The 14986-nt window shown below is 46.7% G+C and overlaps 3 protein-coding genes across 9 annotated transcripts in view; 2 read left to right on the top strand and 1 right to left on the bottom strand.

The window, feature by feature from the left end:
• On the top strand, window positions 1-8408 carry LOC110498286 (nucleolar and spindle-associated protein 1). 4 transcript variants are annotated; one of them, XM_021574912.3, is made up of 12 exons: window positions 1-1276; window positions 1436-1498; window positions 2335-2511; window positions 2616-2793; window positions 3071-3166; window positions 3370-3482; window positions 5384-5434; window positions 5527-6086; window positions 6305-6468; window positions 6597-6716; window positions 7768-7870; window positions 8061-8408. In XM_021574912.3, the coding sequence occupies exons 1-12, from the start codon at window positions 1199-1201 to the stop codon at window positions 8146-8148; spliced, it is 1791 nt and encodes a 596-aa protein (XP_021430587.3). In that variant the 5' UTR covers window positions 1-1198; the 3' UTR covers window positions 8149-8408. The 4 variants fall into 4 exon arrangements, with proteins under 4 accessions (XP_021430587.3, XP_021430588.3, XP_036811253.2 ...); XM_021574913.3 differs by having other exon boundaries at window positions 6603-6716; XM_090211684.1 differs by having other exon boundaries at window positions 1073-1276; window positions 2338-2511.
• Window positions 8033-11075, bottom strand: ndufaf1 (NADH:ubiquinone oxidoreductase complex assembly factor 1). Its single transcript, XM_021574915.3, has 5 exons — window positions 10858-11075; window positions 9652-10179; window positions 9230-9415; window positions 8716-8790; window positions 8033-8609 (listed from the first exon to the last, which is right to left on the bottom strand). The coding sequence occupies exons 2-5, from the start codon at window positions 10150-10152 to the stop codon at window positions 8469-8471; spliced, it is 903 nt and encodes a 300-aa protein (XP_021430590.3). The 5' UTR covers window positions 10153-10179; window positions 10858-11075; the 3' UTR covers window positions 8033-8468.
• LOC110498408 (RNA polymerase-associated protein RTF1 homolog) overlaps window positions 10974-14986 on the top strand; it is a 27168-nt gene continuing 23155 nt past the window's right edge. For all 4 annotated transcript variants that reach the window (XR_016489104.1, XM_090211681.1, XM_090211682.1 and 1 more), the window contains exons 1-4: window positions 10974-11301; window positions 12378-12509; window positions 12770-12929; window positions 13220-13418. Coding sequence is in view for 3 of the 4 variants with exons in the window: in XM_090211681.1 (XP_090067807.1) it covers window positions 11218-11301; window positions 12378-12509; window positions 12770-12929; window positions 13220-13418 (575 nt within the window). In the remaining variant the exon portion in view is untranslated. The remainder of the gene's footprint in view (window positions 11302-12377; window positions 12510-12769; window positions 12930-13219; window positions 13419-14986) is intronic.

Raw genomic sequence — 14986 nt, forward strand, 5'->3', positions numbered from 1 at the left:
GGGCAAGCATTTACTTCAAGTACAGAGGAAAGTCGGGGAGGGGAGGACGGTAGGGAGGGACAGAAGAGAGGAGGCTATTTTTACAAGATTAAGGGTTTGACACAGTCTGTTGAATAAGACCTTATATGTGATAGAAAAGCTCCCAACAGGAAAAAGTGAGTATTACCAAGAAACAGAGACAGTGGAGCATGTATTGATACAATGTGGGCAGTATCAGAGGGAAATAGAGAGGCTGAGATCTAGTATGAAGGGGATTCGGGAAATTAGTTTAAATAGTATATTGAGTAAAACGTCATATTAGATATCCTCTCAAATATTTAGTTATCTTTTTTAAGAGCAATAGGGCTGGCAGGTAGGATTTAGTTTCTCCCTGTCTCTGGCCCACACTCCAGTACAGTAGGTGGTGGTAATGCACCATAACGTTGGATGCCAAACAATAACCAATGCCAACCGATAAACCACCAAAGAAGAAGCCAGTTGGCCAACCCTGCTCGAGGGGTCTCGGCCCTACGTTAGTACGAGTTACTCATAGGGGCAGCGTTGCTGGTTCAAACACCTCTCGGACCGTGTTCCCCCTCGTTATAAACCTGACAACGTAAGCACACTAGTAATATTCAATTGGATTTTTTTGGGGCAAAACATTAAACACCTAACTAGCTAGTTGTAATGGAGCAATTTACTAAGACAAATTGAGTGAGTTGACATGTTGCCTCTTCACATATCGCTCGGGAATCAGCCCACATTGTTCCATCGTCCTCAATGGAAAGTTGCTGGATGCCCGACAATGGCTTGGTTCACTGACTCATTCTCCAGGCTTTGGTCATTTGTATCGCAGTATTGAAATGACTCGAAATCATACATGTTTCTATTATTTTATTTAAAATGTCACGTTATTTCAACTTCTGACCCAAAACATCTATTTTATTAAGTGTCTTTTTCGCTTATTTTATTCCGTGTTTTTAATGCCATCTAGTGGAGAACCAAGGTGCTAATAGAAATTTGTTTTGATTGGTTGCGAGGTACTTCCGTGTACATCCGCCAGCCAATCAAATGTCTTATACTCCAGTTTTTTGAACCTGAGCATTTTAACCGTCAGGCGCGACAAAATAAATTGTCTGTGAGTCGGAGCGGGTTAGATAAAACGTGTTCAAGCGACAAACTAATTTGTTTGTTTTTTTAGGTAAAACAAGAAAAAAAAATGGAATTGGATTCCATGAAGTATGCCGAATTACGCAGTCTTGCGAAGGAGATTGGGCTCAAAACCTCAAAACTGAAGGTACAATAAATCGTAAACAGTAACTGTATTGGGTTGTTGGTGGGTTAGCTAACGCGTTAGCTAGCTAACGTTACCCAACTAACAGCTAGTTAACTTACTATATTATCCATCACGTTGTTTTGCAGTGTATAACCTAGCTAACTTTGTGTTTTATTTAAGGCTGATAAGCTTCTGAAGGTGCTCAAGGAGCATTTCCAGCAGCAGGGAGATGTTGCAGTGGAGGTACGTTAAGTTCTGGCTTGAAGCTCCCTCCAACTTCTGTTCAAATTATATTTTTAATTTTCTCTCGTTTTTGTTCTTGTTCTATTTTACTTAAAATCACAATTTTAATTTGTCACATGCGCCTAATACAACACACTTACAAGCCTTTTAACCAACAATGCAGATGTGTAAAGGTATTTACTAAATAAACTTGGAAGTAAACCAAGAAAATAGAAAAATGACTAATTTTAAGAGCAACAATAAAACAACAGTAACAAGGCTATGTACAAGGGGTACAGGTACAGAGTCGATGTGTGGGGGGCACAGATTAGTCGAGGTTAACATTTACATGTAGGTAGAGAGGTAAAGTGACTGCATATACTTTATACTACTACATTGATTACTGCATAGGGCTCCCGAGTAGCGCAGCGATCTAAGGTTCTGCAACTCAGTGCAAAAGGTGTCGCTACTGTCCCTTGTTTGAATCCAGGCTCTATCACATCCGGACGTGATTGGGAGTACCATAGGACAGAGCACAATTGGCCCCGTGTCTTCTGGGTTTGGCCGGGGTAGGCTGTCTTTGTCAATAAGAATTAGTTCTTCACCGGCTTGCTTAGTTAAATACAGGTGTACATTGATATTGATTACTGCATTGTTGGGATAAGAACATCTTTGCAAGAAAGGCGTTTCACTGTAATTTGTGCACTTGACATTTTAAAAACGCAACTTATTACACTTCTACGCGATCTGCAAGGTACACCGATTATCTCCTTAACTTTCTTTCCGTGTGTTTTACAACTAGCTATGTTTGCCGTGTAGATTTACAGCCAGTAGCAAACCTCTGGTTGTGTATTTAGCAGGGAGATGAGACTGGCATCGCTGCACAGGATGACGTCAACTCAACCCAGGAAGTCAACAATTCGTCACAGGTTGACGATGAGCCTTTCCTAAAACATCAAGCTCAGGAGTTTGTTACCAAACGTCGCGGTAGAGGGCGACCGAAGAAGAGGAAGGAGCCTGAAGATGAGGAAGAGGTGTGTGTGTATGTGCCCCGACAGTGGTCTCCATGTGTCTTATGTTAAGAAAGGATATGTGTTAGCTCTGTTTGAGAAACTGAACTATGGTGTTTTTGATCTAGATCTTTGAGAAGCTGGTTGAACCCAGAATCGGCCAAGGGAGTGTTAAGAGAAGGAAAACGTCTGCCGCTAAGGATTCTGGGGTGGCAGCACCAGTGGAGGAGTCACAGAAAACCAATGTTCAGACACAGCCTGAACCTGGCCACAAAGATGCAGCCCCGGCAGTGACTTTTGAGAAAGGTTAGTCTGGTGGAAGTGTTTTATGTAGAGCATCAACTCTGGTTTCAGTAACATCATTAGGGTGGCAGGTAGCCTAGCAGTTAAGAGCATTGGGCAAGTAACCAAGAGGTTGGTGGTTCGAAGACCAGAGTCAGTAAAAAAATATTTCTGTCCTTGAGCAAGGCACTTACCCTAATTGCTCCTGTAAGTCTCTCTGGATAAGAACATCTGCTGAATTTACTAAAATGTCAAAATAAAAAAAATATTATTGATCACATTCTCATATTGCTTTGCATAGGAGAGGGACAGGAGGTGGTGAAGCCAGTGGGAAAGATCCCTCGCCACGAGGGGCTCCTGAAGAGGACTAAGTCGATGCTGAAGCCTACGACACCAAGTTAGTCATCTGAATCATATGTTCTGTAGTTACGGGATCTAAAAACATTTTTTTTAGGTCCTTGCTTGAAACGATGTCTGTCCGGGAATACATTAAGCCTCAAGATAAGTAGTGAAAATTCTGACCTGGGGGAGAGAAGAAAAAAAAAATATATATAAATATATATATATTTATTATTATTATTTACACCCTTTCTATTGTAGACTTCAGAAAGCTCCACGAGGCACATTTCAAGAGGATGGAGTCAATCGATTCGTACGTGGAAAGGAAGACCAAGCAAGTTGATTTGTTCAGAAGTTCCGTGAAGGAACTGAAGGTATTGAACTATATCCCTCAACTCTGGACCTCAAAACCAGTTCCACTGTGTTTTTAATCAGGGACTAATTTAGACCTGGGACACCAGGTGGGTGCAATTTTAATTATCAGGTCAGAACAGAAAACCAGCGGTCTCTGGACCTCGCAGGGTCAGAGTTGAACTACACTGCTCAAAAAAAAGTAAAGGGAACACTAAAATAACACTTCCTAGATATGAATGAAATATTCTTATTAAATACTTTTTTCTTTACATAGTTGAATGTGCTGACAACAAAATCACACAAATGATCAATGGAAATCAAATTTATCAACCCATGGAGGTCTGGATTTGGGGTCACACTCAAAATTAAAGTGGAAAACCACACTACAGGCTGATCCAAATTTGATGTAATGTCCTTAAAACAAGTCAAAATGAGGCTCAGTAGTGTGTGTGGCCTCCACGTGCCTGTATGACCTCCCTACAACGCCTGGGCATGCTCCTGATGAGGTGGCGGATGGTCTCCTGAGGGATCTCCTCCCAGACCTGGACTAAAGCATCCGCTAACTTCTGGACAGTCTGTGGTGCAACGTGGCGTTGGTGGATGGAGCGAGACATGGTGTCCCAGATGTGCTCAATTGGATTCAGGTCTGGGGAACGGGCGGGCCAGTCCATAGCATCAATGCCTTCCTCTTGCAGGAACTGCTGACACACTCTAGCCACATGAAGTCTAGCATTGTCTTGCATTAGGAGGAACTCAGGGCCAACTGCACCAGCATATGGTCTCAAGGGGTCTGAGGATCTCATCTCAGTACTTAATGGCAGTCAGGCTACCTCTGGCGAGCACATGGAGGGCTGTGCGGCCCCCCAAAGAAATGCCACCCCACACCATGACTGACCCACCGCCAAACCGGTCATGCTGGAGGATGTTGCAGGCAGCAGAACGTTCTCCACGGCGTCTCCAGACCGTCACGTGCTCAGTGTGAACCTGCTTTCATCTGTGAAGAGCACAGGGCGCCAGTGGCGAATTTGCCAATCTTGGTGTTCTCTGGCAAATGCCAAACGTCCTGCACGGTGTTGGGCTGTAAGCACAACCCCCACCTGTGGACGTCGGGCCCTCATACCACCCTCATGGAGTCTGTTTCTGACCGTTTGAGCAGGCACATGCACATTTGTGGCCTGCTGGAGGTCATTTTGCAGGACTCTGGCAGTGCTCCTCCGGCTCCTCCTTGAACAAAGACGGACGTAGCGGTCCTGCTGCTGGGTTGTTGCCCTCCTACGGCCTCCTCCACGTCTCCTGATGTACTGGCCTGTCTCCTGGTAGCGCCTCCATGCTCTGGACACTACGCTGACAGACACAGCAAACCTTCTTGCCACAGCTCGCATTGATGTGCGATCCTGGATGAGCTGAACTACCTGAGTCACTTGTGTGGGTTGTAGACTCCGTCTCATGCTACCACTAGAGTGAAAGCACCGCCGGCATTCAAAAGTGACCAAAACATCAGCCAGGAAGCATAGGAACTGAGAAGTGGTCTGTGGTTACCACCTGCAGAACCACTCCTTTATTGGGGGTGTCTTGCTAATTGCCTATAATTTCCACCTGTTGTCTATTCCATTTGCACAACAGCATGTGAAATGTATTGTCAATCAGTGTTGCTTCCTAAGTGGACAGTTTGATTTCACAGAAGTGTGATTTGACTTGGAGTTACATTGTGTTGTTTTAAGTGTTCCCTTTCATTTTTTTGATGCTTTGTATATAATAGAGGTGGTGTTTGTGTTGTGGTCACGGTGGGGGTTTGATGTTCAATGTCAAATAAGCCCAAGGAACTATTAATTACAAAATAGCATAGCTAATTCATAAATGTATCAAATGGTTAATTATATATTGTATTTTTAATTATATGTTGTCTTTTTAAATTCTTTAGGTTCTCTCCGATAAGACTCTTTCTAACCCGACTGAAGGAAAAACCCCAGGGGTAAGCAGTACATGTTGAATCTTTTTTTAGCTTCTTAATTGGTTCCTATTCAATTGTTGCTTGGTGTGATCAGTCCTTGATGTGTTTTCCAGATGTCGAGCTGTGCCTCCCTGTTCAGCCCAGCATCCCAGAGACCTGCCACAGACCAACGCAGACAGACCCGATTCTCAGGCATCAAATCTGCCACTGATAAAAGTAGACTCTCAGCCAGTAAGCCAGCCACAGACAAACGCAGACAGACCCGGGTCTCAGCCATCAAATCTGCCACTGATAAAAGTAGACTCTCAGCCAGTAAGCCAGCCACAGACAAATGCAGAGAGACCCGGGTCTCAGCCATCAAATCTGCCACTGATAAAAGTAGACTCTCAGCCAGTAAGCCAGCCACAGACAAACGCAGACAGACCCAGGTCTCAGCCATCAAATCTGCCACTGATAAAAGTAGACTCTCAGCCAGTAAGCCAGCTACAGACAAACGCAGACAGACCCAGGTCTCAGCCATCAAATCTGCCACTGATAAAAGTAGACTCTCAGCCAGTAAGCCAGCTACAGACAAACGCAGACAGACCCGGGTCTCTGGCACCAACTCCCCTCAGAAGGATGCTGTTGGTCCATTCAGACCCACAGTCCTGTCCACTTGCAGGATCAATGTCCGGTGAGTCTTTTTAAAAACATTGGTCTGATTTAGTTAGTACCAAGTACTTTACAGTGCTACTGAAACTTCTTGGTTAAACCTCTTGTGATGAACTTCACACCATGCCCTGTGTGACGAGTTGCTGCAAAATAGAAGTTAACTAACTAGCTTTTGTTCAAGGTGACCGTTTTCTAGAATGAAATGTTACAGATTAAGTCCAACTGTTGGTTTGTGTAAAGGTTCTCTCAGGCTACTCGGGATAATGAGCACAAGAGGCCCATGGTCAAGACACCAGCGCGCCCGTCAACCCGCGTGGAACTCGTCACTCCTGGGAAAGAGACTAAAGTTGGCGGGAACCGTGAAGTCAACAGGCCCTCTGTTCCCTCTAGCACCAAGACGCCAGGTAACGTCCTCTCTAGATCAAGATCACGTTAAATTTCATTTCTATGTAGTCTTTACTTTGCGTTTGCTATGCGTTACAACTGAATTGATTCCTTCCTGTTTTCTTTGGTATTTTTCCTTTTTAATTAGGAACAGCATTTGTGTTTAATGCAAACACCAGTGTTCTTTCTAACACTCCTGGAACCAACAAGGCCAACTTTGATCTGAAGGCCAGTCTCTCTAAGCCTCTCACCTACAAGCCTCACAAGGGTAAGTCGATAACGCCCCGGCTTATCGTGTCTAGTCGATAACGCCCCGGCTTATCGTGTCTAGTCGATAACGCCCCGGCTTATCGCGTCTAGTCGATAACGCCCCGGCTTATCGCGTCTAGTCGATAACGCCCCGGCTTATCGCGTCTAGTCGATAACGCCCCGGCTTATCGCGTCTAGTCGATAACGCCCCGGCTTATCGCGTCTAGTCGATAACGCCCCGGCTTATCGCGTCTAGTCGATAACGCCCCGGCTTATCGCGTCTAGTCGATAACGCCCCGGCTTATCGCGTCTAGTCGATAACGCCCCGGCTTATCGCGTCTAGTCGATAACGCCCCGGCTTATCGCGTCTAGTCGATAACGCCCCGGTTTATCGCGTCTAGTCGATAACGCCCCGGTTTATCGCGTCTAGTCGATAACGCCCCGGTTTATCGCGTCTAGTCGATAACGCCCCGGCTTATCGTGTCTAGTCGATAACGCCCCGGCTTATCGTGTCTAGTCGATAACGCCCCGGTTTATCGTGTCTAGTCGATAACGCCCCGGCTTATCGTGTCTAGTCGATAACGCCCCGGCTTATCGTGTCTAGTCGATAACGCCCCGGCTTATCGTGTCTAGTCGATAACGCCCCGGCTTATCGTGTCTAGTCGATAACGCCCCGGCTTATCGTGTCTAGTCGATAACGCCCCGGCTTATCGCGTCTAGTCGATAACGCCCCGGCTTATCGCGTCTAGTCGATAACGCCCCGGCTTATCGCGTCTAGTCGATAACGCCCCGGCTTATCGCGTCTAGTCGATAACGCCCCGGCTTATCGCGTCTAGTCGATAACGCCCCGGCTTATCGCGTCTAGTCGATAACGCCCCGGCTTATCGCGTCTAGTCGATAACGCCCCGGCTTATCGCGTCTAGTCGATAACGCCCCGGCTTATCGCGTCTAGTCGATAACGCCCCGGCTTATCGCGTCTAGTCGATAACGCCCCGGCTTATCGCGTCTAGTCGATTACGCCCCGGCTTATCGCGTCTAGTCGATAACGCCCCGGCTTATCGCGTCTGTAGGGAAGCTGAAGCCTTATGGAGAGACCAAGGAGAACACCGCTGACCAGTCTCAGATTGTTCTTTCACACCAGAAGAACTACAAACAGCACCCGGTTCAGACGAGGTGAGTGTCGGGAACAAAAAAAGGGAAAAGTGGAGGGGGAATTTGAGTAATTGAATTCCCAGCTTTTGTCAATCGTTCATTGATTACTCAGTTAAAAAAAAAAGTCCAAGGGAACTAATTGAGTGTCTGTCCCGAAACTTGTTCTCTTTCCGATTGGCTGTATTGATTTCCATATTTATTTTTATTCAAGGGAGCAAAGGAGGACAAAACAGACTGAAGACAGGAAGCAGAAGAAAGTGAACATGCTTGGAGCCAGACGAGGCCTCGTCATGACCTAATTATTCTGTCATCCCCCCCCCCCCCCCCACACTCTTCTGTAAAGATTAGACCCTGTTTTTACTGCATCTGTCCTCTGCACTGTTATGATTGTTCAATTTTCCTCTGTAGTTCCTCAAACAACTTCACTATTACAATGTTATGTACTTTATTGTTCACATTAACATGTTAAATATTTTGGTCATCTGTAATTCACATGTTTTACAGTGCGTATAAGTTGTTGTACTTTTTCCAGAATTGTAAATACATGTAGTAAATTTGGCATTTCCTGAAGCAGACTTCTTTGGGGGGAGGGGGACTTGGTAGGTGATGCTTGTTGTCTTCAGACTTCAGGGTTCCTCTTGTATACCTCATATGCAAACTCCTCTGTGTGTGCACGGTCGTTACACACGGCAACGAAATCAATCTCCAGTTGAAATGGACCGTCTGCCTTATCACCCAACGTTATTCCTATGGTGTTAACCTAGGAGCACAAAACAGACATTAAGAGTTGCAAAAACCTAGCAAGTGAATCGTCATTTTACCCATGTCTGAGTACTATGTAGTACTTAGAGTATAATTTTTCTTACTTTGTCCAACCAGAGAGGATGCTGATCATCTTGTACCCTCCCGCGACTAGAGAGGAAGAATTTTGAGAATGGAATCTGTAAAGATGCAATCAAATGTTAGCACCCAAATACTTCTGGACTAACTAAGATCACACGGCGATAGCCTCGGTCGTGTCCTATAGTAGTCACAACTAAGATCACACGGCGATAGCCTCGGTCGTGTCCTATAGTAGTCACAACTAAGATCACACGGCGATAGCCTCGCTCATGTCCTATAGTAGTCACAACTAAGATCACACAGCGATAGCCTCGCTCATTTCCTGTGTGCTGTGTGAGACACAAACAATTGAAGACAGTTTCCTTAAACGAAAAGCCAAAACCAAGCAAGGGAGACTGGGAACGCGTTCAGTAGAACGCAACGTTCAGATGGAAATGAATGTAATAAAACGAAACATGCCTCTAATATGTAGACTGGAATCATAACGTCTCTATTACATGGCATTGGCAACTGAAAGTGTCCCTGGCTAAGCTGTACCTTGACATCTTGCCAGTAAGGTCCTCCCCGTGTGTACAGGAAGTAACTGTACATGTCGTCCTTCTGGTGTGAGAAGTAGGTCTCCGCACCGACGTTAATCATCCATGGTCGCCCGTCCCCACGGATACGCAGGTGCAGGGTGTTGAAGCTGGACCAATCGTGATGCTTCTTACTGTCAAACGAACCCTAGAGAAAACATGTTTTTTTGGGGGGGGGGGGTTAACATCTCGCATGGCCATGCTTCCCAAGGATGAGTAATGGAACTGCTGGAAGGACGTGCTCAATGTTTGGCAGCCGTATAATCTTACTGGGGAGGAAAGACTAGCCTGAGTACCGGTGTTTGTATAATCATGCCAACTCATTGGCAAGAGGGCAGAAACGGACTGGCACCCGGGCTAAGTTAAGACAACATCAGTACTAACCATGGGCGGTTTGGAACGTAGAGTGCAGTATCCACTATATCGTGTCTCTCCGTCCCTGGGGGGAGCAGAACAGAGGGTCCCATACATCAGACATGTAGCGTTGTTCCTGCCTAGCTTCAGATAGGCCTCACTCCTCCCGCCGATCTCTTGGTCTGAAGACACTGTCCACTGCTCCAGGCTCTCTGGCCCTCTGAACTCCCAGATCACCCTGGTCTGTTCCAGGATATGTTCAATCAGTGGCTTTCCCTCTGGCCCTGTCCAGCGGCCCAGAAACTCATTCTTCAGCAGAGTGAAATGCTTTCGTATCCCCTCCACACCTTTATTGAAGTCAAACTTCTTCCATATGGGGGTGTTGTCCTGTGTCTGGCCTGGCCGTCTGTACTCTCCTCCAGAGATAGCCCTCCATCCCACAGACAGGTGTGGGGTCAAGAGTCTCTGTTTGTAGCAGGATCCAAAAAATCTCACTGCTGGGGTGAAATGTGTAGCTCTTGACACTGCCATAAAAAGTAATCCTGGGTTCTTGCCTTACTGTTGGGGGGGAGACAAAAGTGGTTAAGGATTGACTGTCAAGAGGAGCAAGTACAATGTCACAGCCAGGGCATTATCACGTTCATTGCCATAGGTATCCCTTGATCATCTCACTCAGTTCCATTACACAAAAGTCAATGACGATGACGAAAGCATCTTCTGTAAAAAGGTATGCTTTGTTGTGCCGTGACGCTCAGTCTGAACATTAAAACACTGATTTCTTGCGGTACTGTTTTGGAAGCATAAGGACCTTATATTTCATATCGGCAAGAAATAAATGAAATTGATACACACCGTTTATAGGGTTAGGATTCCCACACGGCCATATCTCCATGTTACAGCGCTTTGAGAAATTATTTTGATGTGATATTAAAGTATAGGGATTTGTTTCAACACATGTAGATGAGTACTTGGCTGTTTTGGTTTACTGAGTCAATTCGCCCTTTATACAAAACATGTAACATTGGACTAAGGAGTAACGTTTGGCTCCTTTAGTGAAATATTGGACTAAGCCATTAGCTAGATGACCACATCAACAGTCTGTAACAGGACATCCAGGTTCTGGTTAATAGTCATATGAAGACAAGCTAAGTGAATAACAGAATGTACAATATCAATCAACTCATTTTGATAGCAGGAAATGCAATGGGTTTTTTTTCTGTCGTTAACGTTACTTACCCGGTGACTGACAACTGAACTTGTTACCGGTTGAATCGGTCTCACGAATTTATTTACAAATAGACCTTAAGTAAACAGCATTGTGTTCTTCACTTTGTAGCGTAGAATAAAAATCAGTATAATCTCTAACCGATTTTTTATAAATGTGTAATTATGATGTTTTTTTTATATACGGAAGCGTACCAATCCAAGGTTGTGTTCCGTCCAGATAAAAGTCCTACCTGAAATCACTGCCGGTGATTTTCAGTTCCGCTTGTTCTCCAGTCGTTGCGATAATGTTCAGTTGTATATCGGCCCGTTGTGGAGGACTGCGGAGTTTTAGTTCAACAGCCACCACAGACGAAACATAAAGCTTTAATCATGGTGAATGTAAAGAAACGGAAAGGTCGAGTCGTTATCGACTCTGACTCTGAAGACAGCGCCAGTGATGATAATTTAGATCAAGTAAGGAGGTTTCAATGTGGGTTTTTTTTTCCGCTCTCGGTGTTGACAACCTAGGTAATGTTAGCTGTGCCTAGGAGTTTTGGAGGAAAACACCGCGCCATAGGCCTGACGTTTTATTGGCTTTATTCAATTCCAGTTTATAGTATCATGTGGCAACGACAATAATCTGTGATAATTTGCTAATCAAATAATACAGTGACCTACGGATTTATAACGCAATCTTTCTGCATGACCCGAAGGGGCGCAGCTGAAGTTAAATGTTGACACACAGTTAGCTAATGTTAGCTAACCAGCTAGCGTCCGATAGACTGTCCCGTTTCTGTACAGCCAGTGGTGTTGCTATAAAGACATGTCAATCGTAGATTTAGCATAGCCTTACATGTAGCAGTGAAGGTGGGAATTTGCCATCTTTGCTATTATACCTCCTGATAGTAATTTAGTTAGGTAGCTAGCAACAATTCGGCCTGTTGATTACATTTTGTTTTGGTAAACATACAGTTAAACGTTGACACAAGCTTCAACAGGGAGGTAGGTATATTACCCAATGATGGCTCATATATATTTTTTACACAGCACCATATTAAAATAAAATCATTTAAGTTTATCACTGTAAAATAAGACCACATAATAAAAGCGAGTGACTGATAAACTATAGTACTACTATGCTTCCACACATGCAACAGCCTCTAAATATACTGTAAAGGTTTAGTCAACAAAAATGTAACTTTTACCTGTTCTGCTGTCCTCTGAGCAGGCCATACAGAATTCATCCTGTATAAGTCAATCCATATTAACTATCGAAAATATATATATGTTGTAAGCTCCTCCACTATTCTACCTGCCCATTGTCTTATCACTGTGAAAGCCTTTTCAGACACAATCGCCCATGCTTTAAACTTACCCCTCTGTCTTGTGTATCTCACCCTGTGGCACCCAGGCGCTTCCGTCTCAATCCATATGAACTGTTAACAACACCTATTTTTATTATAGGATGTCAGCTTGTCCACTTTGTCTGTTTGATGTACTGTATCAGGAGTTCAGGCACTCACCTCTGTCTCTCACCCTGTGGCCCCCAGGAGCTTCTGTCTCTGGCCACCAAGAGGAAGAGGGTGGACTCGGATGACCAGCAGGATAACCAACAGGATGACCAGCCAGTCAGTAAGCCTGCAGCCTCATCAGACTCGGAGACATCAGACAGCGACGATGAGGTATGAATCTCCTCTCTATATCTATGTTGATCTCCTTAGGGCTGGTTTCCTGTACTAAGAAGCTTGCTCAACTGAGGATCTTTTTTTTTTAGAAAAATGTTTTAGTCCCTGACTAGGATTGACCAGGGTCCAGGAAACCAGCCCTTACACTAGGTGGCATGAAAGAGTCATGTTATTATCACTATTTTTATACAGTCCTTGATGCTCCACGTGACAACATTGTGTTTACTGATTTTTCTGTGTATGTTGTTTTCACTTAGTGGACCGCCGGTGGTCCTAAAGTCAAGAAGAAAGTTAAGCCAGGGAAACCGACAACAACAGAGAAGAAGAAAGAGGCCGCGAAGAAGAAGGCACATAAAGCTGCATCGTCCGGTAGTTCTGGTGGAGACAGTTCAGCTGACAGTTCTGCCCCCGAGGAGGGTACGTTGTCCTGAGACCCTGGGCTCACCCCCCCCCCCCCCTTCATCTTTCCTCTATACTTCTCATCCTCTCTCTTTGGCTCCTTCTAAAAACACATTGGAGAGGATGACCCGAGGGGAGAGACCTTGGATCTTCTCATTCTATATACACTTGAGAAGGAGATGGGATGCAAGGAATCTTTGAAAGACTAATTGAGATAGACCCCAAGAGCTGTTGATTGCTGCCAGTGGTTTATTTTACCATTTTGATTCTTGCGTGTCTACCAACTAATAATGCTAACTCACCTCCAGGTGAGGTGTCTGACTCCGAGAGCAACAGCTCTGCCTCCAGCTCAGACTCCTCGTCGGAGGACGATGTCTTCAGGGACGACTACGGAGAGGACCTGATGGGAGACGAGGAGGACAGGGCTCGGCTGGAGCAGATGACAGAGAAGGAGAGGGAGCAGGAGCTCTTCAATAGGATAGAGAAGAGGGAGGTGCTCAAGAGGAGGTAAGTCTACTTCAGGAAGTTGGAACTATAAGGGACAGTTTCCTGGATGCAAATTTTAGCCCAGTCCTGGACTAAGAAGCAAAAGTGATCCTTGGAGTACAGAGCCGCGTTCATTTATTCATATGAAGAATATAAGGTGAGACAGACTGTCATCGGGCGGGAGAGTTGAGACTGAGACTGTCGTCGGGCGGGAGAGTTGTGACTGAGACTGTCGTAGGGCAGGAGAGTTGTGACTGAGACTGTCGTCGGGCGGGAGAGTTGAGACTGAGACTGTCGTCGGGCGGGAGAGTTGAGACTGAGACTGTCGTCGGGCAGGAGAGTTGTGACTGAGACTGTCGTCGGGCGGGAGAGTTGAGACTGAGACTGTCGTCGGGCGGGAGAGTTGAGACTGAGACTGTCGTCGGGCGGGAGAGTTGTGACTGAGACTGTCGTAGGGCAGGAGAGTTGTGACTGAGACTGTCGTCGGGCGGGAGAGTTGAGACTGAGACTGTCGTCGGGCGGGAGAGTTGAGACTGAGACTGTCGTCGGGCGGGAGAGTTGAGACTGAGACTGTCGTAGGGCAGGAGAGTTGTGACTGAGACTGTCGTAGGGCGGGAGAGTTGAGACTGAGACTGTTGTCGGGCGGGAGAGTTGAGACTGTCGTCGGGCGGGAGAGTTGAGACTGTCGTCGGGCGGGAGAGTTGAGACTGTCGTCGGGCGGGAGAGTTGAGACTGTGGTCGGGCGGGAGAGTTGACACTGTGGTCGGGCGGGAGAGTTGACACTGTGGTCGGGCGGGAGAGTTGACACTGTGGTCGGGCGGGAGAGTTGACACTGTGGTCGGGCGGGAGAGTTGACACTGTGGTCGGGCGGGAGAGTTGACACTGTGGTCGGGCGGGAGAGTTGACACTGTGGTCGGGCGGGAGAGTTGACACTGTGGTCGGGCGGGAGAGTTGACACTGTGGTCGGGCGGGAGAGTTGACACTGTGGTCGGGCGGGAGAGTTGACACTGTGGTCGGGCGGGAGAGTTGACACTGTGGTCGGGCGGGAGAGTTGACACTGGTCGGGCGGGAGAGTTGACACTGTGGTCGGGCGGGAGAGTTGACACTGTGGTCGGGCGGGAGAGTTGACACTGTGGTCGGGCGGGAGAGTTGACACTGTGGTCGGGCGGGAGAGTTGACACTGTGGTCGGGCGGGAGAGTTGACACTGTGGTCGGGCGGGAGAGTTGACACTGTGGTCGGGCGGGAGAGTTGACACTGTGGTCGGGCGGGAGAGTTGAGACTGGTCGGGCGGGAGAGTTGAGACTGGTCGGGCGGGAGAGTTGAGACTGTGGTCGGGCGGGAGAGTTGAGACTGTGGTCGGGCGGGAGAGTTGAGACTGTGGTCGGGCGGGAGAGTTGAGACTGGTCGGGCGGGAGAGTTGAGACTGTGGTCGGGCGGGAGAGTTGAGACTGGTCGGGCGGGAGAGTTGAGACTGGTCGGGCGGGAGAGTTGAGACTGGTCGGGCGGGAGAGTTGAGACTGTGGTCGGGCGGGAGAGTTGAGACTGTGGTCGGGCGGGAGAGTTGAGACTGGTCGGGCGGGAGAGTTGA

The sequence above is a fragment of the Oncorhynchus mykiss genome, chromosome 19 (genome assembly GCF_057628025.1).
Source record: "Oncorhynchus mykiss isolate SJ-2025 chromosome 19, ASM5762802v1, whole genome shotgun sequence".
Taxonomy (NCBI): Eukaryota; Metazoa; Chordata; class Actinopteri; order Salmoniformes; family Salmonidae; genus Oncorhynchus; species Oncorhynchus mykiss.

Coding starts and splice junctions, on each gene's coding strand:
- LOC110498286 (XM_021574912.3), top strand. CDS start 1,199: ATGGAATTGGATTCCATGAAGTATGCCGAATTACGCAGTCTTGCGAAG. Junction 1,277..1,435: donor TCAAAACCTCAAAACTGAAG/GTACAATAAATC, acceptor GTTTTATTTAAG/GCTGATAAGCTTCTGAAGGT. Junction 1,499..2,334: donor AGGGAGATGTTGCAGTGGAG/GTACGTTAAGTT, acceptor TTGTGTATTTAG/CAGGGAGATGAGACTGGCAT.
- ndufaf1 (XM_021574915.3), bottom strand. CDS start 10,152: ATGGCAGTGTCAAGAGCTACACATTTCACCCCAGCAGTGAGATTTTTT. Junction 8,791..9,229: donor CTTACTGGCAAGATGTCAAG/GTACAGCTTAGC, acceptor GCATCTTTACAG/ATTCCATTCTCAAAATTCTT. Junction 8,610..8,715: donor ATCCTCTCTGGTTGGACAAA/GTAAGAAAAATT, acceptor TTGTGCTCCTAG/GTTAACACCATAGGAATAAC.